The sequence below is a fragment of the Nyctereutes procyonoides genome, unplaced genomic scaffold (genome assembly GCF_905146905.1).
Source record: "Nyctereutes procyonoides isolate TBG_1078 unplaced genomic scaffold, NYPRO_anot_genome, whole genome shotgun sequence".
Taxonomy (NCBI): Eukaryota; Metazoa; Chordata; class Mammalia; order Carnivora; family Canidae; genus Nyctereutes; species Nyctereutes procyonoides.
The window spans coordinates 25324018-25350330 of NW_026575043.1; the positions used below are offsets into that span (position 1 = coordinate 25324018).

At 40.8% G+C, this 26313-nt stretch overlaps 1 protein-coding gene across 6 annotated transcripts in view; it reads left to right on the forward strand.

Moving 5' to 3' along the window:
• EXOC2 (exocyst complex component 2) overlaps window positions 1–26313 on the forward strand; it is a 225791-nt gene that overhangs the window by 70855 nt on the left and 128623 nt on the right. For 2 of the 6 annotated variants that reach the window (XM_055322773.1, XM_055322774.1), the window contains exons 5-7: window positions 6562–6675; window positions 8976–9100; window positions 16291–16371. In XM_055322773.1, coding sequence (XP_055178748.1) covers window positions 6562–6675; window positions 8976–9100; window positions 16291–16371 — 320 coding nt within the window. Of the gene's footprint in view, window positions 1–3545; window positions 3632–6561; window positions 6676–8975; window positions 9101–16290; window positions 16372–26313 lie in introns of those variants that run through there. The other 4 variants (XM_055322778.1, XM_055322779.1, XM_055322775.1 and 1 more) reach the window with 4 other exon arrangements.

Below are 26313 nucleotides of genomic sequence, written 5' to 3' on the forward strand. Positions count from 1 at the left end.
GTGTTTGTGTAAAAGATCAGTATAGTTAAACATATATTTTGGGATACAGTACTGACTCAGGATGCCTTCAGCTGTAAGTAACAGAAAATGAAAACTAACTTAAGCTTAAACAAAAAATATTGCTATTTTCTCATAATGTACAGAGTCCTAAGGTGGTGGACTCCATTACTGGTTGAGTCAGTGACCTCGTAATGTCACCAAGGTGTGAGGAATCTTGTTGCTCTGTTCTGCTGCACTTAGCGTAAAACTGATTTTCTTTGTGATTGCAGATTGGCTGAAACAATTTCTGGTATTGAAGCAATAATAACACACAATAAGGAATAATATAAGAATCTAATGTTGAAGCAATAATACACAATAATTAATAAAATCCAGTAATGTCTAGAGGCAAAAAGACACTATTCTTCTGATTCCCTTCTTCTCTTGATTCTCCTTCTTACAAGTATGGAGACCCTTCCCAGAAATGTTCCAGTAGATCTTTCCTCAGACACCACTGGTCAAAACAAGATCATTCAATAGATATATGCAAAGTGGGTACGATAAGCATGATTTGCTTAGGATAATTATTGACTCAGGGAAGGTATGATTGCACTATTGTGTGGGATTGTTTGGTCTGTGGGAGGAGAATGCATGTTGAATCACTAGCCAAGAGTGGACTTAATTGGGTGATTTGAGGCAAAATTGTTTGACTTCTCTCTTAGAATTTTGTCATTTTTAAAAAAGATTATTTATTTGAGAGAGAGAAGAGAGCATGCACTTGAATGAGGGGAGGGGCCGAGGGAGAGAATCTTCATAAAGACTCCCTGCTGAGCAGGGAACCTACTTGGGTGCTCAATTCCACAACACACGTGGTCATGACCTGAGCCGAAACCAAGAGCTGGCCACTCAACCGACTAAGCCATCCAGGCACCCTGAATTTTGTCATCTTTAATATAACTTCTGTCTTATAAGTCTCAATATTCTTCTTCCAATTTATATTTATTTAGTAAGGTTGGTAAAGGAGTTTTAATGTCTTCAGTAGGAAATCACTGTAAAGTAAACTCTGTCTCAGGGGTGATTTTGAAGAGATAAGCAGAGCGAGTATTTTGTCCAAGAGATCCACTGCTTTTTAAACTCTACTTAACTCATTTAGGTGCCTGAAGGAGCTGTATGTATAAGAAATAGTAGTGCGTGGGAAATAAGATAGTGGTAGGCAGAGAAAGCCTCAGATCGCAGCCTGCTGGGGCTCCCTGGTGGAAGCACATGGCTTGTCCCGGGTCTGCAGTGACTCCTCACTGCCCACACTAATGCCAGAGCTCAATTTCAGGATCGTCGGCCCTCTTCTTCTCACCCTGCCCTGCCAGTGGCTTGGTGCACCCATGATGGAGGAGAGGAGGCTGCTGAGCCTACGGAGGGAGGCCTGGCCATGCCCACGTGCTTCTCATATCATCAGGAGACTCCACTGCTAGTAATGTGGCCAGGCCCATGTCTGTTCCCTCTTGAGGAGGAGGGAGATAGGGAGGGACCTGTGGGCTCCTGTCCTAGAGCCTTACCAGATATCAGGTCTTTATCTTGTGATAAGATAGTTCTATTTATATTTGTAAAAATAACAGCTGGGCACATTGTTAGTGAGATGTTTCTAAAGTGTAAGCGTCAGGTGAGTTCTAAGTATGGGAAGTTGTAGGTAGCTACATATTTGCATTATTCAGTATCACAACATTAAGCATTTTAACTGTTTAGGATTTGACCTTTTTCATATGTACTGTGTATATCCAGGTTTCTTGTGTGTTTGTTTTGTTTTTGTGTGTGTTGTTGTTCTCTTTATGTATCTTCAGCTTTCTTGAAGCATAGTTGACAAATTTGTAAGATACTTAAAGTGATTTGATAAATGTATACATCGTGAAAGGATTCCTACCATCAAGTTAACTAAGGCATCTAACACCTCCAGCACCTCACTTCTTTCTTTCTATGTTTCTCTCTCTCTTCTTTTTTTTTGGCAGGGGGAGGACATTTAAGTTCTACTCTTTTAGCCGATTTCAATGATAGAATACTGTGTTCCCAACTCTCGTCATTATTTCACATTTGAGACCTTACTCATCTTATGGCTGAGAGTTTGTATCCTTTTACCAACCTCTTACTTCCTCCACCCCGAGCCCCTGCAACCACTTTTGTGCTCTCTGTTTCTATGAGTTTGACCTTTTTTTTCCCTACCACACATTTTTTGCAAATCTGGTGAAACGTTTATATTTCTTATATCTAATAAAGGGCTAGTGTAAATTTGCATATTTTATAAGGGGTTAATATTCAAAATACAGAAAGAATGCATACAACTCAGCAGCAAAAAAGAAAAAAAACAATCGATTAAAAAATGGGCAGGGGAGCCTGAATAGACATTTTCCAAAAAAGGTGTGTGAATGGCCGCCCGGCATATGGAAAGGTGAAGTCCTTGATCATCAGGAAAATGCAAGTCATAACCACACTGAGATATCGTCTCACAACTGTGTTAGAAAGACAGTCATAAAATAGTCAAGAGATGACAGATGTTGGTGAGGATGTTCCCTGTGTCCTGTTGGGAGGAATGCAAACTGCTGCAGCCACTGTGGAAAACAGTGGAGATTCCTCAAAAAAATTAAAAATAGGACTACCATGTGATCCAGCAGTTGTACTTCCGGCTGTACATCCAGAGGAAATGGAAACAAGATAGTGAGCTAGCTGCACCCCCATGTTCATTGCCGCCTTATTCACAATAGCCAAGCTGCGGAGACAGCCGAAGTGTCCTGAGTGGATAATGAAGAAGATGCGTGTGTGTAATGGAACGTCATTCAGCCACGGGAAGGAGGATGTCCTGCCAGCGTGCAGCGACCTGGAGCTCACCGATCACACAGAAAGACACGTGTAGTTTGTTCGTTTTTAAGTGTGTTGGCCATGATCTAACTACCCTCCCCCACCCCACCCCGCGCCGGGGCTGTAGTCTCAGTCATCTCACCAACACATATGACTGCTGTGTTTTGGGTTTGTGTCTGCGTTTTGTACTTGTTTCTTTTACTTGCTGTTATTGTATCATACATCCTTTCTTGATGTTGTTAATCCCTCTTCACGCTTCTGTCCAGATTATGGGTAGGGAACCACCCAACCGTCATAAACTGCTGGGCTCGAGAGAAGGATAAAGAAGTTCACAGAGTCCCTTTTTGCTGCTTTTTTGGTCAGCTGTATCTTTATTTTTTTATTTATTTACTTTTTTAAGATTTTTATATATTTATTCATGAGAGACACAGAGAAGCAGAGACCCAGGAAGAGGGAGAAGCAGGCTCCCTGCAGGGAGCCCAGTGCAGGACTCGATCCTGGGACCCTGAGGTCACACCCTGAGCCGAAGGCAGGCGCTAAACCTCTGAGCCCCCAGGAGTCCCTTTAATCTGGGAGTTTGCAGCTGATCCTTGTTAGAAGAGGATTTCACATAGTTGAATAATTCGTCAAGACTGTTTAATAGTAGGGATTTAGTTGATATCATATGATTCTGTAGTGCTTTTTGGTTTTGTAAAGATTATTTAACTTTTTTTTTTTTTTAGATTATTTAACTTTTTGAGCAAAGTGTTAGAACTACACAGAATGCCAGTTCAAGTATCAAGTAGAAGTGAAGTTGACAAAAAAAGTGGTAGGTATTTCCCCGTGCACTTTTCCGTTCATCCTGCTGTGCTTTCCCGTTTAGATGCGTGGCCCTTGACGCAGCACTCTGGACAGACCTGGGGGCTGTGGCCTGTGCGTATCCGAAGGAAGCATTTCTAGCTACTGAGCTAGGGCCCAGCACTTTCCGCTCAGGCATTTATCCCCCCCGCCCCCAAAGTTTTAGCTTGGAGGCATGATGTACAAATAAATAAAATGAGAAAAACTTCCAAAGGTGACAGGATTTTATTACTAAGTAAAGTATCAAACCGGCAAGAAGAAGCCAAGCCAAAATACGCTTCTAAAAATGCAGAGTTCTGCGGGTCCTTCTTGGAGGTCCCGCCTGGTAAGGATGACCAACAAGCCTACAGGACACACGCACCCCCAAGAAGATTCAGACTCTGGGCTTTTAACCTCGGAAGCTGGTGGGTAATGCTGTGCGATTGGCCTCGTCTGTGAGTCAGTGACCGAGGTGACGCCACTGGGGGCCCGTGACCCCCTTGAGGTCTCCTCCGACCTGTCTGTTCCTGTGGTGCTCCGCAGGGCTTTCTTCCCCCCTAATTAAAAAAGAGAAAACATCATTGCGAGAAAGGCGAGTGTAACAGACTGTGAAGTGGGTCTCTCTCTCGACTGAGGTACTGACCCACTCGATGTTGGATCCTGGTGCAGGGTGTACAGAGGAAATCCCAGGAAACTGCGAAAGGACGGAGGGAGCCAGGAGCACAGGGACGGGGTGTGCTAGGCTGTGAAAGAGACCCCGGGAGCGGGGCACAACACTAGTGCACGTGGGCGGGAGGATGCTTGGGGCCGTGAGTACCTGATGGGACACAGCAGGCTCCAGGCTCCCTTAGGGGCTGCCCACCGCAGTCCACGGAGCTCCGTCCCAGAGCAAGGGTGCTTTAGGTAAGGACGGAGCCTTGGTGTGCGCCACACTGTGTGGTTTCTTTTTAAATTTTTTTTATGATATTTCTTTTTTTTTCTTCTTCATTTTTTTTAAGTTTAAATTCAAGTTAAATTTATATAGTGTAGAATTGGTTTTAGGAGTAAAATTTAGTGATTCATCGCTTACATGTCACACCCAGTGTCGATCACAAGTGCCCTCCTTAGTGCCCATCACCCAGTCACCCCATCACTCACCCACCTGCCCTCCAGGAACCCTCTGTTTGTTCCCTCTAGTTAAGTCTTTTATGGTGTGCCTCCCTCTCTGTTTTTATATTATTTTATTTTTCCTCCCCTTCCTCTATGTTCATTTGTTTTGCTCCTTAAATATCACATACAAATGAAATCATATGGTATGCGTCTTTCTCGGGCTGACCTGACGTAGCGTAAAACTCCCTAGCTCTGTCCATGTCATTGCAAATGGCCCGATTCCATTCTTTCTGAAGGCCGAGTACTATCCCATTGTGTATGGATACCACATCTTCTTTATCCATTCCTCAGTTGATGACATTTGGGCTCCCTTCATAGTTTGACAATGCTGCCATAAACATTGGGATGCACGTGCCCCTTCTTATCAGCATTTTTAAGTATTATTTATTTATTTATTTATTTGAGAGAAGGAGACAGGGAGAGGGAGAAACAGGCTCCCTGCCGAGCAGGGAGCCCGATGTGGGGCTCCATCCCAGGACCCCGGGATCATGACCTGAGCCGAGGGCAGATGCTCAACCAACTGAGCCACTAGGTGCCTCCTTATCAGCATTTTTGTATCCTTTGGGTAAATACCTAGTAGTGCAATTGCTGGGTCATAGGGAAGCTCTGTTTTTGACTTTCTGAGGAACCTCCATGCTGCTTCCCAGAGTGGCTGCTCCGGTTGGCATTCCCACCAACCTCACTGCTTAGTTTCTGAATTGAGGCCATGTTTGTGGTAATGTGGCATCAAGTGTCTCTCATATGAGAGTAGAAGTCATTGGACCTGCCCACGTCTTCTTGTAGGGTGGTGACAATCCCCACTCCCTCAATCTTAACCTGAATACACTGGGCTGCGGAACAGTACTGTGTCCTGTCCATGCCCGTGAGTTCGGCGTACCCACTGTATGCGGCTGGGAACACACTTCAGTCAGAGGGCACAGCAAGATCAAGGAACGCAGTAAAAATTAGGAAAGTATAATCCCTCTGAAGTTGCTAAAAGCCTCAGTTTTGGGGATTAGAGTAGCCGGAGTGAGTCCTGACAGATAAGCAGGTTCAAATCATGGACAGACTTGACTCTCTTGGAGACTTGGACTTCCTCCCGCACAGATGAGGGGATGGGGTGTGGGGAGGGCCACGAGCTCATAAGCCCGTACCAGGGTTTGCCCTTGTTCCTTGTGCTCGTGGACTCGGCTGTCTCACTTCCAGCATGGAGCCTGCACTGTGGTTGTATTTAATTATTATTTGAACAAATAAACTGAATGGTTCAGAGGTTGACCATAAAAATGTAGGCAGGAAGGTGAGCTCCAGGTAAGGTATTGCCTGTTATAAGCTTTTCTTGTAATTATTCTAGATATAGACATATAAATATGAGTATTTTACAGTTAGCTCTAATTTTTATCAATAGGCATCAGTGTTTTTAAAACAACTTTCATATAAGTCTTTAACAAAAAGTGTTTTAACAAACTAATGTCCTTAAACTTCATTGTATCCAAATTCTGATTTTTATCTGTTGAATAGAGAATGATTGCATATTTGTAGATCTAAAGTATCCACTCAGCCTCTTTGAACTCTATAGTGATGTAATTTCTGTGTTTTAATTTCTTATATATGTAAAGTTCATATGACAAGAAATCAGCTGCAGTATAGGAGATGTATTTTGTATTCACATGTAAACATAGCCTCCGTAATGTGTGGTGTGTAACTGTCACGCGTATTAGGGTACTGTAGGATGTCTGCTGCATCATTGTAGCAGTAGCACCCAGGGTGTACTCTAAACCTTTCTTTCTCCCTTAGAAGTAAGTTTCCGCAGAAGGACTTAGAAATGCTGTTTCCTGGAATGAGTGCTGATTTCACAAGTGAGAATTTTTCAGCTGCGTGGTATCTTATAGAAAACCATTCAAGCACCAGGTCAGTGGATGTCGGACTAGACTCTGCCTGTTTTCATGGGGATATGCCTAATAGGATCATATGAGACTGTGGCTTTTAGGTCGGCCTCTGCCGCTTAGGAGTCCTTTGACTTTGCGTGAGCTCATCAATATCTCCGGGTGTCTTTTCCCTCTTTTATGAAATGGTATTATTAATTAGCAGACCCATATCTTCTGCTCTCTTACTGTTTCTATATGATTCACATTTGTGCAACATATTAAAACTTTGTGGAGTCTCAACTGGGTACCTAAACTGATGTGTCTAAACGTGACTTCCCTCTTTCAAATAACAAGACTTTCAAGTCCTGCTGTAAATTAGCAACATACCTCCTTCCCTAGAACAAAGGAAGATGACTTGACCTGCCATTTTGCAAAGATTTGCCTTAAAATTAGCTGAAAATAGTGAAGGTCATATCTCCAAATTGAAGTGTTCCCTTTTTGTCTGCTAATCACATTTTACCACACTCTCTACAAGAGCATGTCTGTAACCTTTTTGCAAGATTGGTTTAAACAATTATATTTAGTAACAGCGTTTGAATAAATGAATGGTTTATTGCTTAAAATTTACATTCTTGAGAAGTCAACTTGTTAAAATACACCTTAGGAGACATTTTTCCTTCACCAGCTAGAATGAAAACCATTAGAAAACGTGAGGAAAATGGGGGAGGGAGGGTAAGTCCTGATAGATTTTTAAGATTTATCTTTAGAGAAAGAGTGCACCCATGTGCACACGTATGTGTGTGGCAGGAGGGGCACAGGGAGAGAGAGAGAATCTGGAGCAGACTCTCCGCTGAGTGCAGAGCCCAAGGCCGGGTTCTTTTTTTTTTTTTTTTAATAATAAATTTATTTTTTATTGGTGTTCAATTTGCCAACATACAGAGTAACACCCAGTGCTCATCCCATCAAGCGCCCCCCTCAGTGCCCACCACCCAGTCACCCCCACCCCCTGCCCTCCTCCCCTTCCACCACCCCTAGTTCGTTTCCCAGAGTTAGGAGTCTTCATGTTCTGTCTCCCTTTCTGATATTTCCTACCCATTTCTTCTCCCTTCCCCTCTATTCCCTGTCACTATTATTTATATTCCCCAAATGAATGAGACCATATAATGTTTGTCCTTCTCCGATTGACTCATTTCACTCAGTATAATACCCTCCAGGTCCATCCACGTCGAAGCAAATGGTGGGTATTTGTCATTTCTAATGACTGAGTAATATTCCATTGTATACATAAACCACATCTTCTTTATCCATCATCTTTCGATGGACACCGAGGCTCCTTCCACAGTTTGGCTATTGTGGACATGGCTGCTAGAAACATCGGGGTGCAGGTGTCCCGGCGTTTCACTGCATCTGTAACTTTTGGGTAAATCCCCAGCAGTGCAATTGCTGGGTTGAAGTCAAGGCCGGGTTCTATCTCAGAACTTTGAGAACTTGACTGGAGCAAGAGCCAGGTGCTTAAGTAAGTGGCTGAGCCACCCAGGTGCCCCAGTTGTGACACATTTTTAAGATCAATGTCGAATCTTTCATTGCAAAAGAAGATGGTTCTAATTTTACATTGTGGATATGCTTTTTCTATTACCGTGAGTCAGAACTGATCTCTGTTTTCTGTGTAGGACTATCATGACACCGAGGAATAGATTCAGAGCTTTATAGCCAGATTTTGTTAGCTTACCTGGAAATAAAATTTCTGAAATGTAGACACCCATCAGTTTTTCTCTGTTCGAGATATAGGGAAGAAATATATATATTTTGTCTTTTTATGTAAATTGTGAATTGACCCCCAAGTAATTTCACTGTTAATGACAGAGGACTGAGTCCTGATGTGGTGAATAATGGCATGCTTAATTTACACGTGGAATACGGAAATGATCTTATGGAGCAGTTCTGCCTTAGGTAACCGAGATAACCCCTGCACTGATGTAGGTCTGCCCCTCGGGGATGTCAAATTCAAGACTCCTTACCTGGCGAATCGTACATATGACATCTAGAAATAGATGAAATACTCACGTGTGTTTACTTCTTAGGAATCTGACATATTTGAAATGACCGTTTGAGGGTTACAAATCTGTTTTATAGTTGCTGTAATTTTGTCATTCATAATAAAGAAAAGATTTAGATTTAGATGTAGGGAAGAATTTGAAAGCTTTTTGTTTTCATCTGGTTACGTATTATATCAGTCTGTGAGTTCCTTAACTTAGGCCTCAGTGTTTTGCATTTCATGCGTTGTCTTAATTCTTTTTTGCTTTCTAGGAGTCTCAAACTTTTGGGTTCTTAATTTCATTTCAGTTTTGAGCAGCTGAAAATGGCAGTCACCAACCTGAAGAGACAGGCTAACAAGAAGAGCGAAGGCAGCCTGGCGTATGTGAAAGGAGGTCTCAGTACTTTCTTTGAAGCCCAGGATGCCCTCTCAGGTAAGGTGACCCTCAGAACCAGCTGCTGGGGCTTCCCCGCGGAAACCCGACACTGTGCTTGCAGAGTGTTTACAGGCTGTGACATTCAGTCTGTATTTATAAGAGTAGAGATCTAAAATGTGCCATAAATATTTGTTGCAGACCAGGCTGGAATGTCTTTGAAGGCTTGATACTTTAAATATTTGTCTCTGAGGATTTTGTTGACCCATTGTCCATATGTGAAATAGGAGACTACTTTGCCTCTCCATGATGCCCAACCTCCCGGGCTGATAAGAAACTAAACCCCGATAGGTAAAATTCTAGAATTTAAAAAATCCTTTTGTAGCCCAGCCATCAGTATCTTGCACGTGTGACTAATTCTGTATCTGTGATCCCGTTAGTGTGTTTGTTCAGTTTGGAAAGGACTGACTGATAATAATGTGTCATTCTTTTTAGGTATCATCCCATGGGCCCCCTGTATAATAGTTAAGTGTCCACCATCCATGTCGTCATCTTTATATAGGAAAGAAATTATATTAAATAGAAATAGCACAGCTTCAGACATTTCAGGGAAAGATGTGGCGTAGGTATTTTTTTTCCTCCTAAAATCACCTTTAATTAATAGAAATCAAATTAGTGTTTAGTAAAAAGTAAAATATATTCATAAAAGCCTAATTATTTTTAAAAACAGAAATACCTATAACTAAGTCCATCTATATCTATCTTTCTATCTATACCTATAACTTTAAGGGTAGACTAAGAGGCTACACTTTTCTTCAGTAGGACTTAATTATTATTATTATTATTTTTTACTTTGTATTCTCAAAAGTATAGATGTCCTTTTATTGTTTTCAAAGCCCTCTCCTCCCGGCTCCACAAGCATGGTGGACTCCATCTGATACAGCTCTTTTCTTGCCAGGTAGACGTTAGGTTTCTGAAGGAGTAAACTGTGAACACCTAGGAGGGAACAGAGAAAGTAGGTAGTTTTGTTTGGTAAACTCTGTGCCCTACCCTTTTTGAAGTGACACTTTTCTTTCTTTCTTTGTGCTTATTGATATTCTAAGTTGTCAAAGTCACTATGTTAACAATAGAAACCTGAACGTATATGCACAGAGTTTAACGTTATCAAATAGAATTGAGTCCTTAATTCCCTAGTAGCTATGCAAATGATAAATTTGCCATGTGTGATTAGCATTTTCCAGAAATTATCATAACTTAAAATTATTTCACTTAACAAAAATATACGCTTGACTTTTTTCTCCATTCTTTTTTTTTTTTTGACATATGTATTTGTATACACATGTATATTTTTTCCTGGTTTTGGTTTTATAAATAGCTTCAATCCTGGTAGATTTCAAGAAGTCTTATTTGGCACATTAAAGTTAGGTGGTCTCATTTATCACATTTGCCCTAGAAGCATATTGGCAACTTAACATTTAACAAAGATGATTCTGACCATCTGCTTAATCACATAAGCAGGTGACTCTATGACATATAGAAAGTGATTTTAATAATAAATTCAAAAAGTTCAGATACACACATATCTCGCTTTTTCTATGTTTTGATGTAAATGAAACGTATATTACATAAAACAGTAAACAGATAAATAATAAGCAAAGACTGTAATCCCATTGTAGAGATAATGACATAACCTTTGATGTATTTTCTTTTGATCTTTTTGTCTAATTGTCTAATATAATCATATTCTTTTAAACCATTAGCAACAAGTGGTAGGATTTTTATATTTTTTTACTATTTTAATAGAAGAATTCTGATCCCTGGGTGGTGCAGCAATTTGGCGCCTGCCTTTGGCCCAGGGCGCGATCCTGGAGACCCGGGATCGAATCCCACGTCGGGCTCCCTGCATGGAGCCTGCTTCTCCCTCTGCTTATGTCTCTGCCTCTCTCTCTCTCTCTCTGTGACTATCATAAAAAAAAAAAAATTAAAAAAATAGAAGAATTTAAGCCATGTACATTTATTGTAACTGACACCTTTGTTCTTTTGTTTTATTCTGTATTTTTGCTTTTCGTTTTTCCCTTTGTGCTATATAGACCATATTGGTTGAAAATCTTCCAAATTTGGAAGAAGTGTTTTAAAGTTCTATCATAGGTTGTCTTTTGACTCCTGTTGTGTATGTCAACAGTTTAGGACATATTTATTTCTTATGCTCCTTCCTTTTTCCTCATCTTAAACTGAAGTTATAGACCTGTCTTTTTATTTTACCTTTTCTTTTGCATTTCATTATTATGTTTTTAGATTTATTTTTTTCTTTTGCAGTTAATTTTATGACATATTTACCATAATTAAAATCTACTATGTATTCACATAAATTTAATTGGCTTTAATTTTTATTGCCAGTCATTTTATATTTCATCTTTTCTATCTTTGGATATTTTGGGTTGATCAGTGGGATATATATTTTGTGCTAGAGCTTTTGAATTCTTGCATGTCTGGAAATGTCTCTTACTTTCATACATAAACAACCTCTTGGCTAGAAGAGAATTATTTTCTGAATTGATTTATTTAGTATCTTTTAGTGTTACAGAGAAAAATCCTGAGCCAGTGTAACTTTTTATTACTTATAGAGGGATTGATTGTTTTTCTCTCTCCCGAAATGTTTATAAGATTGATTTGTTTAGACTTGAATCTTAAAAAAAAAAAAATCTTTTCAGGATATTTTAGAATGTAGGTCTTATCTTCATTTTAGAATGTAGGCCTATTCATTTTTCCCAATACTTGATAAGTTTTTAGAATCTGTAGACTCATATCTTCAGTTTTTAACACTTTCCTTTGTTATATCGGATACCACTTATGGTTTGTTTTTGAATGCCCTTGTATAAAAGCTTTATTCCTTCCCTTCTGCTCTCCTGTGTGGTACCTGGCACTTTTCTTTTTTTCAGTACACTGATGAGTTGCCCAGTAGTAGTATGACTCAACTAGTTTCCTTCTGTTTCCTGCTCTACTGGGTGTTGGGAAATGTGGTCTCGAAATCGTTGTAAAGGGAAAGGAGTTGTTAGAGGTAAGAAAAATGGGGGAGCAGAATTACAGTCTTGAAGATAGGAAAAAAATTAGATGTTTCTTGTCAGAATTAGGCTAAATAGAGATGACAGTGTATAAATAAACACCTTTCTCTGCTCTTTTTGATATCATCTGTGTTCTCTGGTTAAGTGGACTATTTCATATGCATCCAAGGGTGTTTTTCCATCCATCCCAGTCCAGTAGACAGTGTGGCTTTTATGTACCTTTAAGCTTTTATGCTGTTGTCAGTTTGTTTTTTCCTGCGTGTAGCCATAACTATTTTATTTAGAACTCGGTAGATGTGCCTGGCTTAACTTATCTGCCACTGTTAACCCTAGTGTGTTTATTGTCGTTTTTACTTTATCCCACAAAAATATTCCCAGCAATTTGTGTTCCTTCTCCATGGCAGTCCCTCTGCCTTCATCCCTTGAAATCTTCAGAGCCGTAGTTTCTTATCAGTTGCTGTTCACACCAGCTCTCACAGGCCGCGGTGATGTTTGTGGAGCTTTTCGTATCCTAAGAAGCCTTCACTTCCTCGGTGCCTTCTGATCCCCACCTTTCTTTGGTGACCATTTCCCGGAGTGCTCCTTGAGCTTGTCACCTCTCCAGTCTCCTGTGTTTTTGTTATTGCAAGTCCAGCATTATCACTTCTTTGACAACAATTATGGACTGAAACTGCATGAATTACATTTATTTATGTTGTACTAAGGAATACCTGAGTAAAGAGGCCAAAACAGAGTAACATATGTTGCTGAATACACGACCGACCTTTCCTCCCATGCTGCTTTTATTGCTGCTCCTAGAGGCAGTGTAAGCCACAGCTGATGTTTTGGCACACTCTGTTGTTAGTGTCTATTGACATATGAAGGTTATTTAGGCAGGTAAGGTTATCAAGGATCCTGTTATCTAAGTGAGAGTCCTTTATACCTGTTAGCCTTCTATATTAATAGTTGTAATTATTGTATTATTATTTTTACTATCTTTTTTCCCCATATAACTGAGGGAAGAAAGGACTCATAGATTACCTAATCTATTTAAAAGTTATTTATTTAATTTAGTCACTCATAAAAATTTGGTAGAATAAGAAGTAGAAACTAAATGTTTGAAAAGCTCTTTACAAATGTAAATTTTTAAGACATCTCATTGTAACTCTTGTTACTCTTCTGTTTTAGTGAGTATTATCCTCAGAGGTTGGCTTGTGGGCCAGATTAGGCCACGGCCCATCTCTGTACAGGCCAGGAGTTAAAGATGGCTTTTCAAGGTTTGTTTGAAAAAAGAGAGAGAGAGAGAGAGACAGAAAGAAGGAGAAGGAGAATATGTAACAGAGGCCCTATGTGGCCCAGGAAGTCTGAAATATTTACTTTGTGGTTCATTATAGAAATAGTTTGCTAGTCTCTGACCTAGTTTGAATATTCCTCTTAGAGGCTAGTAGTGATTGGGAGTCGATAGATCACAGTGTACCTGACATAAATCCTTACAGATGTTGCCTGTGTACTCCCATCATTACTTAGTGCCTCAGTCATATATAAATGTATACATGAATTTACATAAATACGTAAATTTATACACAAATGCCATTATTTAGACAAATACTGTGAATTTTTTCATTGAAATCTGCGGATTTGATGTCCACATCTAATTAGACAGTTAATAAAACAATTTCAGGGGATCAATAGGCAGTCTTTCTAGACTGATTTTTTCTTTGAATAGAACTTTTATACACTTTCTTTGTTTCCCAAATACAATTTTATGGTGTTAAACTCCTTCACATATTTAAGTTTTAATAGATTAGAAACAATAACAAACCTGTGATCATGTACCAAGTTGCTTATTGAGTTATACTATTTAAAAATGTTTTCAGAGAAAATAAGAGGTCAAGTGAACCAGACATTGGTTATTTGGTTTAATTTTCTGGAAAATAGGATTGCCTTTATCAGATCCCAGTGTCTCTTGGTCCTCATGCTTGGCTGACAGCTTGACAGTGGCTCTGCTGTGGTGGAGATGGGCGGCAGGAAGCTGCTTTGTCAGCAAAACAGAGCTGTAAACTGAGCCGGGGGGAGCCAGGCTTACCTCGTTTTGACCTGCTGATCAGTGATGGGTTTTGTCAGCAACAGAAATGTGGCTGCATGATTTCCTTTAATGGTTTTTGCTTAGCAGTATTTGACGCACGGCTAGTATGAGATGCAATGTCTTCTTCCATGGAAGAACCGTATGCTGTGCCCCCTTAATAAAGTGGAATGTGTGCCACATGTTCTTTTGCGACAAGATTGCCAGAAAATTACACCAGCGTTTAAATGAATAGTGTGAGCAGTGTTTTCAGGTTAGCTTTTTTTATATTTGGGCATTTTTATCTCCTTTTTTTTTTTTTTAAGGATAAGGAAGTTCTTTTCCATTTAACTTAACAAGTTCAAGTAAGTTTAGGTTTTGATATGCAGAAATACTTCATGTCACCCTCACCACATAATCCAAATTTGAAACATTAAATAAATAACTTTCTTTTCACTCCTGAATCAACCAAGACAGTTAAGAATATACTAGCTGATTTTTCCCCCCCAAATGTATTTCTTTTTCTTTCTTTGGATGTGTTTCTCTAACAGAGAAGCAGTCTGTTTATAAATTTCAAACAAAATTTGAAATTGCTTTATAAAAAGATGTTTTAAAAGGGCAGGATCAAAATTAGAAAATAATTAAAAGAAGCAGAGAAGTAGATGTTATTATGCATTGAGAATATTTTTATAGTGCATTTGAGCACTGAATTTGACCCAGGATTTTCTAATCAGTGACTCAAAGGAAACAAATCAAATTGTGATTGATTGATTAAAACAAAACTTTTTTTCTTTTTCTTTCTTTCTTTTTTTTTTTTTTTTTATCTAAGCAGACCCTCCCTCTCTTCCCTGCAATAAATCTACCACTCGTGACTGGTGGGTTGACACAGAACCTATATAATCCTTTTAAGAAGAGTTTGACATTCTCTTTGAAGGTCGGAGAATAGCTACTATCAGAGTTATGTTCATTTCCTTGTACTGGCTCTGAAGCCCATGCAGTTACATACCTTACGTTTGAATTTTTGCTAATGGAAGTTACATGAAAGAATAAAATCCCGGGTATTTAGCAGCTCTTACAGTAAGTCTGTTATTTCCATTCTACGGATGTGAGAACTGGCTTAGACGGGCTAAGTTGCCTGCCTTTGTATTATAGGCAGTATGGGGGGAAGGTTTTCGTCCTGGGATCAGGCAACTTGAGTTCAGATTCGGGGTCTGGCTCTGTGACATTGGTCAACTTATTTAATTTCACTGAGCCATGGGTATCTCATCTGTGAAACAGAAATAATATTAGAACGTGTATCTTTGACTTCTTACCAGATGAGCGATATGCATTAGAAATTTATCATTGTGCTCAATTATGATCATGGCTCGATTAAAGTTTGTTTTGTTAATTTTATTATTTTTATTGTATCAGAGTTTGGAATTTGAAAGTGTATTTGGTCATTTCATTTTGCAAATTGTCTTAGTGTTTCACCTAAGTAAGCCTGATTTGCTCTTTTTAAAACCTACCCTACATGAGGTAAAACCTTTTTTTAAATATAAATTATTACATGATTTTTAATAATATTTATCAGAACCATGCAGGCATATCAATAAGAGCAAAAAACTCCAATGTAATTTGTATATCCATACATTGATATATTGGTAGATGTTACTGTATAGTTCTTGAGAAATTCCAGGGATATAATAATAGAGAGGAATATAGAACATGGATAATACGTATTTTGCCATGTTGTGTCCAAGGCTGAAATGAGATATTTTGAGGTTGGTAGACTTCACATACTAGTATTTCTATTTTGCAGATGGTAAAAGTGAGAAATAAAAATGACTTTCCTGCGGCCAAATACCAAAGATATTAATTACTTGAAGTTTCACTTTTCTTTTTTAATTTAACTGTTTTTACCATTCCACCTTGATGAGCCTCAGATGATTAAGTGTATGTATTTGGTACTATTTTAATAGTATTAAGCTATGAGTAACTTAGACTGGTGTCTGCTGTTACTTTGCAGAGTTTTCTGCATGTTTGTGCTCCTTTCCAGCAGTGAAAATAATATGACCATTTTTAAAAGTTGTTTAAAAATGTCATTTTGATGTAATGTGTTCCCACCCACTAAAATAGCCCACACTTTAACAAGATGTTTTTTCTAGCTATCCATCAAAAACTAGAAGCGGATGGAACGGAAAAAGTAGAAGGATCCATGACGCAAAAACTGGAGAATGTTCTGAACAGTAAGTTTTGTCCTACGACCCAAAGCTATTTATGGACTTTATAACAAGCTTTAACATAGTTCTTGGACCTGCTTTCACAGAATGGTCAGTGAGTTGCATTTTAATACTTATTTCTAAATAGTAATGATTTAATAAATATAAAGGGGAATGAAAATATTGAAAATGAACGTTCTGTCTTGCTTGCATTTTATTTATAAGACGTCATAATTTGAAAATAACCCAGTATGCTTCCTAAGAAGTGAAACTTGCTGCCGTAAAAGAGACCAGTACATAAACAGCGTTATCAGGGAGAAAAGTGCTGAAGCAGGAGCCAGGGTTGCCGTTGACCAGAACCCAGAAACACATCTTCGTGTATCTAAGAGTGTCACAGCAAATAGCATCAGCTACTAGAATGACAAATACTTACATACCATTGATTTACCTGAATCCTCTCTTATCCAAAGTGAGTTTAAGGCAGCTTCACCTTTAAGAATGTGTCTAACTCTGAGACATTTTGTAAAAATTGTATGCCAAAAAAAAAAAAACTGGACCATACAGAGTTTGGGGTCCCATCCACTTCCCCGTGTATCTTTTTATTTATTGATTTCTTCCTCTGACATCCTAGCTCCCAGCTACTCATCCTGATGGTCTGGAAGAAACTCATCAGATGAATGAAGCCCTATTATAATACTAGCAGCTTAAAAGTATATTATCCTCTTTCACTTATATAGTAAACATTTGACAAAGAGCAGTAATGCCCAAGGGAATCTCCTTGTTTTATTTTATTTTATTTTATTTTATTTTATTTTATTTTATTTTATTATTTTATTTTTATTTTATTTTATTATTATTATTTTTTAATCTCCTTGTTTTTAAATATAAGTATAGCAAATGATTTCTCCATGAAACAGGGTTAAGAATAGCTGAAGCATTCAAGAACTCTTTTATCACATCTGTAGTGATTCTGTGAATGCAGGATTGTGATACTGAATTAGTTTTGGACTTCTAGCTCGACTTACTTGTATGATAACTTTCTGAACTTTTTTGGGGCGGTAAATATCTGTTTTTAAAGCCCAAGGATCCCTGATACAGTATTTTCTGGAAAGAAGCTTTCATTTGATGTAGGCGTTCCTTGGTAGTAGAATTTAAGTATTTTGATTTCATCTTAAATTTATGAGTTTAACAGCACTTTAAATATTTTTCCCGGGACGCCTGGGTGGCTCAGTGGTTGAGCGTCTGCCTTCGGCCCAGGGCATGACCCCTGGGTCCTGGGATCAAGTCCCACGTCGGGCTCCCTGCGTGGAGCCTGCTTCTCCCTCGGCCTGCGTCTCTGCCTCTCTCCCTGTGTCTCTCAAGAATAAATAAATAGAATCTTTTAAAAAAAAAAAATTTCCCTTGGTGGTAGTGGTGGGGGAGGTTGTGGTTGTTGTTATTTTGCCTTGAGACTTTGCCTTGTTTTTGTCTGAGAACCAAGTCACCAGCTTAGTTGAAATTAATATATTCTGAATTCAACCCAAAGAAACATTTATTAAAGCTGTTTCTGTATTAGCATAGTCAGACGTTATAAGGTCTTGGAAAGATGTTTCTACTCAGGGATGCTATTTTTGCTGGAGAAATTGTCATCAAACTATGGATATCTATAAAAAATGATATTATTTCAGTTACTTTTAAAAAGTGGTTTGTAAGAACAAGCTGATATTGTAATTATATCATTGTATCAGTAAAAGAAAATAGACATTCAGATTTGGAAAAAAAATTAAGATCTGTTTCATGTGTTAGATTTAGCATAGTGTGTTAACATAATTTTTTTCTTTTAAGGAGTAGTTTAGGAAATCCTCCCTTGGGACTTGTGGTATAAAATTTGTAAGGGAAATTATCTTCTTTTCCTTTATAACCGCAGACTTTATCTAGAAATGTGTCATTTTAACTTTATTGCAGTTTGCTTTTCTTGGATAAATAGTTGGGGTTAATTAGTCATTTCTCTATGACACTCTCCTTTAGGACTTATTGGTATAAAATTTTTTCTTAAAAGATGTTCCTTCGTAACACTTTCTTTTTTTCTGGAAACTTTTTTTTATGAACTCGGTATTGCTGTTTGCTATCTTAGGATAAAGTTTTGCTAATTCAGGACAACATGCCAAACATTTACTTAAGAGTGGCTGGGAAAGGTACCATGTTTGGTTTAGTGAGAGATGTAAAAATGGGAGACACGTAGCTCCAGCCCTGTACGTGTGTCCTCTGTCCAGGTGTGTGTATCATAGCTCAGAAGCTGGAGAAACAGAAAAAAAAATTATAGAGGGGCACGTGGTTCTCAGGGTCGGACACTTGGTTTCATGTCAGGTCATGGTGTCAGGGTCTTGAGATTGAGCCCCTGTCGGGCTGTGTGCTGAGCGCGGAGCCTGCTTGATGCTCTCTCTTCTTCCCCATCTGACCCTCCCCAGCCCAGCTCGTGCACATGCTCTCTCTCCAAAAAGAATTATAGAAATATTGGGGGTCCCTGGGTGGCTCAGTGGTTTGGCGCCTGCCTTTGGCCCAGGGCGCGATTCTGGAGTCCCGGATCGAGGCCCACGTCGGGCTCCTGGCATGGAGCCTGCTTCTCCCTCTGCCTGTGTCTCTGCCTCTCTCTCTCTCTCTCTCTCTCTCTCTCTCTCTCTCTGTCTATCATGAATAAATAAATAAAATCTTAAAAAAAATTATAGAAATACTATGGGAAATGTAACATTTTTTTTTGAAAGGAAGACAAGAATAGATGAGTATGAATGTAGTTTAGTTTGCTTAGATTATTAGGACTGCTTTAGTCTTATATGTGATTACACACCAATTTGTATGCTTTTTTCTGAGTTAATTTAAATGAAAGTTTTCAGAATTCAGAAGGGCAACCTTTTTCACTTTAAGCTACTAAAGGTAATGTTGGCTGTAAGAAACACTATTTTATTCAGAATGTATCAATATTGATGCCTTTCATTGAAATTTTTTTTCTTTTCCTCGACGTGTATTTTTTATATTTGCTTATGATGACCCTAACAATTCCTTCTTGGTTTCAAACCAGGGATGAAGGGATGACTATTAATTTATATCAAATTCACATATCCAACTTTATGTCTTTACTTATTCCAAGAGTATAGGACAGTGCTCTCCAATAGAACTTCTGTGATTGTAGTTACTGAGCACTTAAAATGTAGCTATATTGCTGAGGAATTGACTTTTTAATTTTTATTTAATTTTAATAAATTTAACTTTAAATTGAAATAGTCCTGTGTGACTAGTGGCTACATATTACACAGTGCAGGTATAGACAATGTTATATAAGTATTTATAGTAGCAGCTGTGATGGTTAGTAGCTAAAACTTTTGCAGTGCTTGCTAAGGGTCAGGTATTGCTGTAAACATTCTCTATGTATTTAGTTCTCTGTGCGACTTGTGCTGTTATATCTATTTTTTTAAAGATTCTATTTATTCATGAGAGATACAGAGAGAGAGAGAGAGAGAGAGAGAGAGAGAGAGAGGGGCAGAGATACAGGTGGAGAGAGAGAAGCAGGCTCCATGCAGGGAGCCCGACGTGGGACTCGATCCCGGGTCTCCAGGATCAGGTCCTGGACTGAAGGTGGTGCTAAACCATTGGGCCACCCAGGCTGCCCTGTATCTATTTTTTTTTTTTTTAAGTGGACTCCACACCCAGCATGCAGAGCCTAACTCTACATAACCCCATTATTTCCATTTTATTGATGAAAAAACTGAAACTCAGAAAGATTAAATGAGTTATCTAAAGTCATATAAGTAGTAAGTGGTAGAGCCACTTTACATATAAAGGGATTTATATCTGGAAATCTGGCTTCAAATCTTTTTTTAAACCAATAGAACTTGCTGTGCACGGTTTTGATAGGCATGAATTTCAATCACCACAGTTGGGTTAAATGCACCTGTCTCCCAGCAGCACAGTTCAGATTTCCATTATCATAGTATATTTGTCATAACTGGATAAAGTACAGAAGTGGTTGCTAGTTGTTCAGTCCACAGATCACTCCATAAATAACAGGTGTGAAAGATGATCAATGAGCAATTACCTATTTTTCTTCAGAATTTGTCTGTGACTGTCGCTGTTCATGCACAGACAACAGATCATATCGTTGTGTGGACTCCTTGTCCCCCAGACATAAACTCGGATGGCTCTTTGTAGAAATGAATAATCAAGGGAGGGGATTGACCCGTAAAGATGAAAGTACATTTTTTGAAAGATTTTATTTATTCATGAGAGACACAGAGTGAGAGAGAGGCAGAGACACAGGCAGAGGGAGGAGCAGGCTCCATGCAGGGAGCCCGACGTGGGACTCGATCCCAGGACCCCGGGGCACGACCTGGGCTGAAGGCAGATGCTCAGCCAGTGAGCCACCCAGGCGTTCCATGAAAGTGCATTAAAAAACAAAACAGAACAAAACAAAACAAAACAAAAAAACAGTGATAATAGTGAAATTCAGATATACCCTGACTGGAGTTACAGACAGTTGGAATGGAGCAGACAGTTGGGATGTGGGCACTGCTGCTGGTCAAGAGGCTGGAGTCGTGTAGCCAGAGGAACCCAGTAAAGGTGAATCTATCAATGGAAATGAGGGAAGTAGAAGAAAAGGATGAAGACATCCTAGAGGAAGTGGTGCTGAAAAAAGTGCTCAGAAACAATCCATGACATTCAGAGTACAATGGATAAACTTAGAAAGGAGTATGATTATTTGTCAAAGTATAAAAAAGATGCTTGATATGTACTGTAAATTTTATGGTGAATAAAAGCAAGCAATCCTGATAGTTTTTTTACAAAGAAATAGAACACTTGAGTTTTCAATGTTCTAATATTCTAAGTCAACATAGTTTATTAATATTGGTTTTACTGTTTTTTTCAGTTTCTTACTGCCAACAGTAAGCAGATATTTAATGTTGCAACAAACATTTTTAAGTCACAGAACAATGGTGATTTTCTCATTTAGAGTGTTTGCTTGGTCTCCGCTTGCACAGCTGTTTAAGTGTTTGTGCACACTGCCAGCAGGGGCTTATTCTGTGTTGCACTACCTCTCTCGGGAGAACACTGGGTGCTGATTCTTAGTCCTAGTCCTGTGAGCATTTATTACGCACATGCTGGCTTCATCTCAGGGATGTGAAGAGAGTACTTCTGCGTTATTCCTACGAGTTCACAGTGTAATGGAAAACACAGCTAAGCAGGTGATTAGATTGTGGTGTGAAAACTGTTTGCTGCTGGTGATCCTGGGGTGCACGTGGAGCCTGCACGAGGTGCACCTCATTGAAAAGTGCAGTGAGAGGCTCTCAGGAGAGTCGCAGGAGCCCTGAAAGAGGAGTCGGAGGTATCCAGGCGAGCAGAAGCTGGCACATGGCAGCAAGTGCACGCGGGTGTCCAAGACGGGACAAGCCTCATGAGGAAGGAGGCCCGACTCGGGCGGGAGACGGTCTGCAGCCCGGGGGCCCGGGTCCAGTGTGCCAACGGGCAGGTGTGGGATACGGGAGTCTGCTCAGGATAAATCTTCCGTGTCGTGCAAGGATTTGTCTTTATCCTGAAGATCGTTGGTGAGACATTGCAGGATTTTAACTAAAGTGACATGGTGAGCTTTCTAGAGAACGTCCGCCGCCTGCACGGAGGGTGGATGTAGAGAGAGCTAGACTTGAGGCCAGGGTCATGTAGAAACAAGCTTGGGGACTTAACGGGGAGATGGGAAAGGCGGGCTGGGGCTCCCAGTTTGCCGTGGGAAGTGGGACAAGAAGACGTCTGGCCTCGGGCAGAGGCAGAAGGAGCAGGTTTGGGTCACAAGGAGAAGAGTAAAAGGTAAAAATTCTTTTCGACTTCACTGGTTGAGTTGGAGATTCCCGAGCGTGGTACCCAGGAGCCTCTTTCTGCCTCACTATATCCGGGTGTGTCACGTTGAGCCCGTTGAATGACCTTTCTGTGTTTCAGTTGCTTGCACTATTACACGGATGTAAGAAGGGACATAAGCAAGTTTAAGTGAATTAGGAATTAATACATGTTCTTAGAATAACTAAGAAGAATTTAGAGGCCTTAGCAAGGCTTTAGAACAGCACCGAACGTGGAGTAAGCCCTCCGTAGGGTGTAGAGGTCTACTGTGTCTTTATGCCACTCACCAGAGCTTCCCAGACTCTGTAGGTTACAAGGGATCCAGAGAGGCTGAAATGTTATTTCTTCCTCCACAGCATCTTCGTTCTTTTCATTCTTCTTCCTCAGCCCTTGCCAAGGGCAGGTAAACCGAGAGCCTAAGAGTTGATTGTGCAGCCTGTACTGTCCTTCCTGCCAGAACCTGAGCAGAGCAGCTGTCTGCTTAGATTCAGGGTCTTGTTCTGCGCCCCAAGTCCCCCAAAGCTGACATGCTCCTGCTTATTGCCCTCCTTAGCCCAAAGGGAAATCCTCAGGGTTCCTCTTAGGGACTAAATTGGTCCCATAGGATGATGCTGGAATGTCACAGGAGATGCTCTCATGGGATCCCCTTAAAACAGCCAAGGCTGATTGGATTATATTCACGATGGCCAAGAATAAGGGACTTCTTCATGAGGAGTATTTGTTAAAAAACTGTTGTGCGTTTAGGGAAAGTATATATAAAGATTAGTCTTTATTAAAAAATACATTATTATTGACCCATGCCATTTATTACCTCCCCATGACTTATTTTAAAACTGGAAGTTTGTGCTCCTTTACCCCCGTCGCCCATTTTGCCCCAGCCTCCCCTCTGGCAACCACCGATCTATTCTCTGTATTGATGAGTCTGGGTTTTGTTTTGTTCTGTTTTGTTCTTCAGATTTTGCATGTCAGGGAAGTCGTATGGAATTTGTCTTTCTCTGACTTCTCTCATCTAGCTTAATACCCTCAAGGTCTATCCTGTTGCAAACGGTGGGATTTCATTCTTCTTTATGGCTGAGTAGTAGTGTGTGTGCGCATGTGTGTGTGTGTGTGTGTCCGCGCACGTGCAGGCACACACCATATCTTCTTTCAGGATTACTCGTAGGCTAACTGACACCATAAGGTGTGTATGATTTTGGAGTCAGCAACGCAGAGACGGTAGTTGAATGTAACAGGATTGAATGGTTTGATCCAAATCCTACGTGTAAGGTTGAGAGAAGAAAGACGAGGACTTAAGCCGCTAAGGAACATCAAGCCAAGTTTGTAAAAAAGAAATTGACTTAGTCATAGGCTGGTCAATGTCTGACCATTGGCATTCCAGAAAAGAAAAGAAAAAGAAAACTAACCTTAATATTAGCATTTGCAAGGTGTAAATTTTCCCATCACGACTGATTCCAAGCTATCAATTTGAGATCACGGACTAGAATTTGAGGAAATGGGAACAGTTGGCTCCTGGGAGCAGGATGGAGCTCCTCTGCCATCCCAGGACCCCAGTTGTCTGTACTTTGGTGCTGCCGAGGTGCAGGGTCCAGCGGGGCTCTCGGAACAGGCATCAGCCCGTGGTCATGACACTCACTCGTGCAGTGCTGTGCGACGGATGGTAGTGTCCCTGCCCATTTTCCGCAATCCTTTGGGAGAAACCGAGGCACATAGGGTTGGTCATTAGGTCTCTCTGAGCTCCTGGCTTTGCTGCGAATTTAAGTGTTCATGTCAAAGGCACTTGAAGCGACTGGGTCCTTTCATGTTTCCTTTCCTGCTCTCGTCCAGCTTCCCTTTTCCTAGCAGAGCCGGTTGGGTGGTGTGTGCGCTGTGCGGGCCTCCTTCCATGAGCTTCACCCTCAAGCTTACGTCAAGTGGAGGGCAGAGGTGAAGAGTCACTTCTGGCATCTGTGGTCTCAGGGGTCGGTGCCATGGAAGGGACCAGCAAGATGACCTCAAAGTAAGGGAAGGCACAGTGCCTCCTTCACAGCAGCGTCCTTGAAATGATGAGGTAGCATTAGACTTCCGTGACTGGTCCTTCTAGATGACCGGAGATCTGGTACGATTACATTTTTTTTTTTTTTATTGTTAAGGATATAAGATCAGTAGGGGGATAGGAGTGGGCCTGGCTGGTGTGCAGTTGGCAGTCACTTTTCTTCCCATCCTTTTCCGGCTCTGTTGAGATCCAACTGACCTGCAGCAGCGCGGGAGTGTAGGGTGTGCATCCTGTTGATTGGCTCCGCCCGGCTCTGCACGACGGTCACCACCGTCGCATCCGCTGGCGCCTCCAGCCCAGCTCGGAATTCTGGTCTTCGTGGGGAGGACCCTGGAGGTTCCTGTGGGCAGTGTTCAGGGGTACGAGGGATACGTAGCCCGTCTCATGGTGCCCTGCACTGAGGCATCACGTGGAGGGAAGCTCCGCGGCTCCTGTCGACCCTGCGGCCCTGTGGCCCTGCAGCCTGTGGCCCTGCAGCCCTGTGGCCCTGCAGCCTGTGGCCCCGTGACCCCATAGCCCTGTGGCCCTGCAGCCTGTGGCCCCGTGACCCCATAGCCCTGTGGCCCTGCCCCTGTGGCCCTGCAGCCTGTGGCCCCATGACCCCATGGCCCTGCAGCCCTGTGGCCCTGCAGCCTGTGGCCCCGTGACCCCATAGCCCTGTGGCCCTGCCCCTGCAGCCCTGCCCCCGTGGCCCTGTAGCCTGTGGCCCTGCAGCCTGTGGCCCCATGGCCCTGTGGCCCTGCAAGCCTGTGGCCCTGTGTGCCATGGCCTGTGGCCCTGCAGCGTGTGGCTCCGGGTGCATATGGGGTGTGGGGGGTTGGGGGGGAATGGTCCCCAGGCCTGGGCCACAGGCTACCTGACGCTCCGCCGGTGTGTGCCCGCGACGCCGCGACGGGAACTGCAGCTCGTGAGCTGCTGGCGGCCCTTCCCAGCTCGCACAGATCCTATTTCCCCTGCTTTCCTTTATTTGATCACCGATATAACCATCCAGTTATCAGAGTCGGAAACCCCCAAGATTTCACGGGGAGTGCAGGAAATCCATAAGGCAGGAACAGTTTACGGATAGAAGTAATTTATGAATCAAAATGATTTCATGGCATATTTCTCAGTGTGCATGTATTGAAATTCTGCATACATCTCTATAAAGGTAGATTATAATTTCATAGTTTATGATGTCTGCCTATAAATTTTTTTCTCTATAATATACTTATTTAGTGACTAGTGAATTTTCTACTTTTACTTATTTTCATACTTTTTAGAGGAGTTAAAGTTATTAGTTGGTATTTCTTTTTTACCTTTAAAATACAGTGAGCACATTCTAATTTTTAACACTTACACTTTTGTCCCAAATTCTTTCATTGTGAAAAAAAAAAATGTGCTTGGGAGTTTAGCATCCACGGCCCATGTATAAGTAATCGACCTTTTAAAAATATTTGGCGGCATTTCCGTATGTTTTCATTTATGAAGCCTGAAATCATGAAGTTTATGTTTTTAAATGATAAACACTTAATTTCCTTGGAAGAAAAATGTTTTACCCCTAATCCGATTACAAGTTTTCATTTAGACACCGTTTGTGCTCTGGTGGGAAAAAGGGAACATATTTTTTCTCATCTTCTAGAAATTTAGTCTCCTGCGTTGAGACCATGTGGTGAAAACAGCTATCTTGACAAAGGTTTCTATTAGGCCTTTAAAATTTCAACAGAATTTAAACATCATCTAGATAAAACAATTACGTTACAAAGACAACTTTTAGCAGGGTCCGGCCACCCACAGTGTGGACTGGAGAATATGGCATGCGAGCCACCCAGCGAGACCGAGGTGATTTTTTCCTCTTTGCTTAAAGTATAGTCAGTAGACCAGATAATGTAGAGACTTTTTATGAGCAGCCACCAAACAGCCAAAAACAGTTGTCCTTTTTCTCCCCTTTCCTTGTGGCTTAATTAAAAATAATTCACAAGTCGACAAAGTTAAGCCCTCTCTGTACACAGTGAGTCTGGCTCTAGATAAAGCACCTCTTTCATTTATAGTGCTTTGTGCCGTTTGAAGCCTTCTAGGCAGAGAAAAAAAATCCCATATATAAA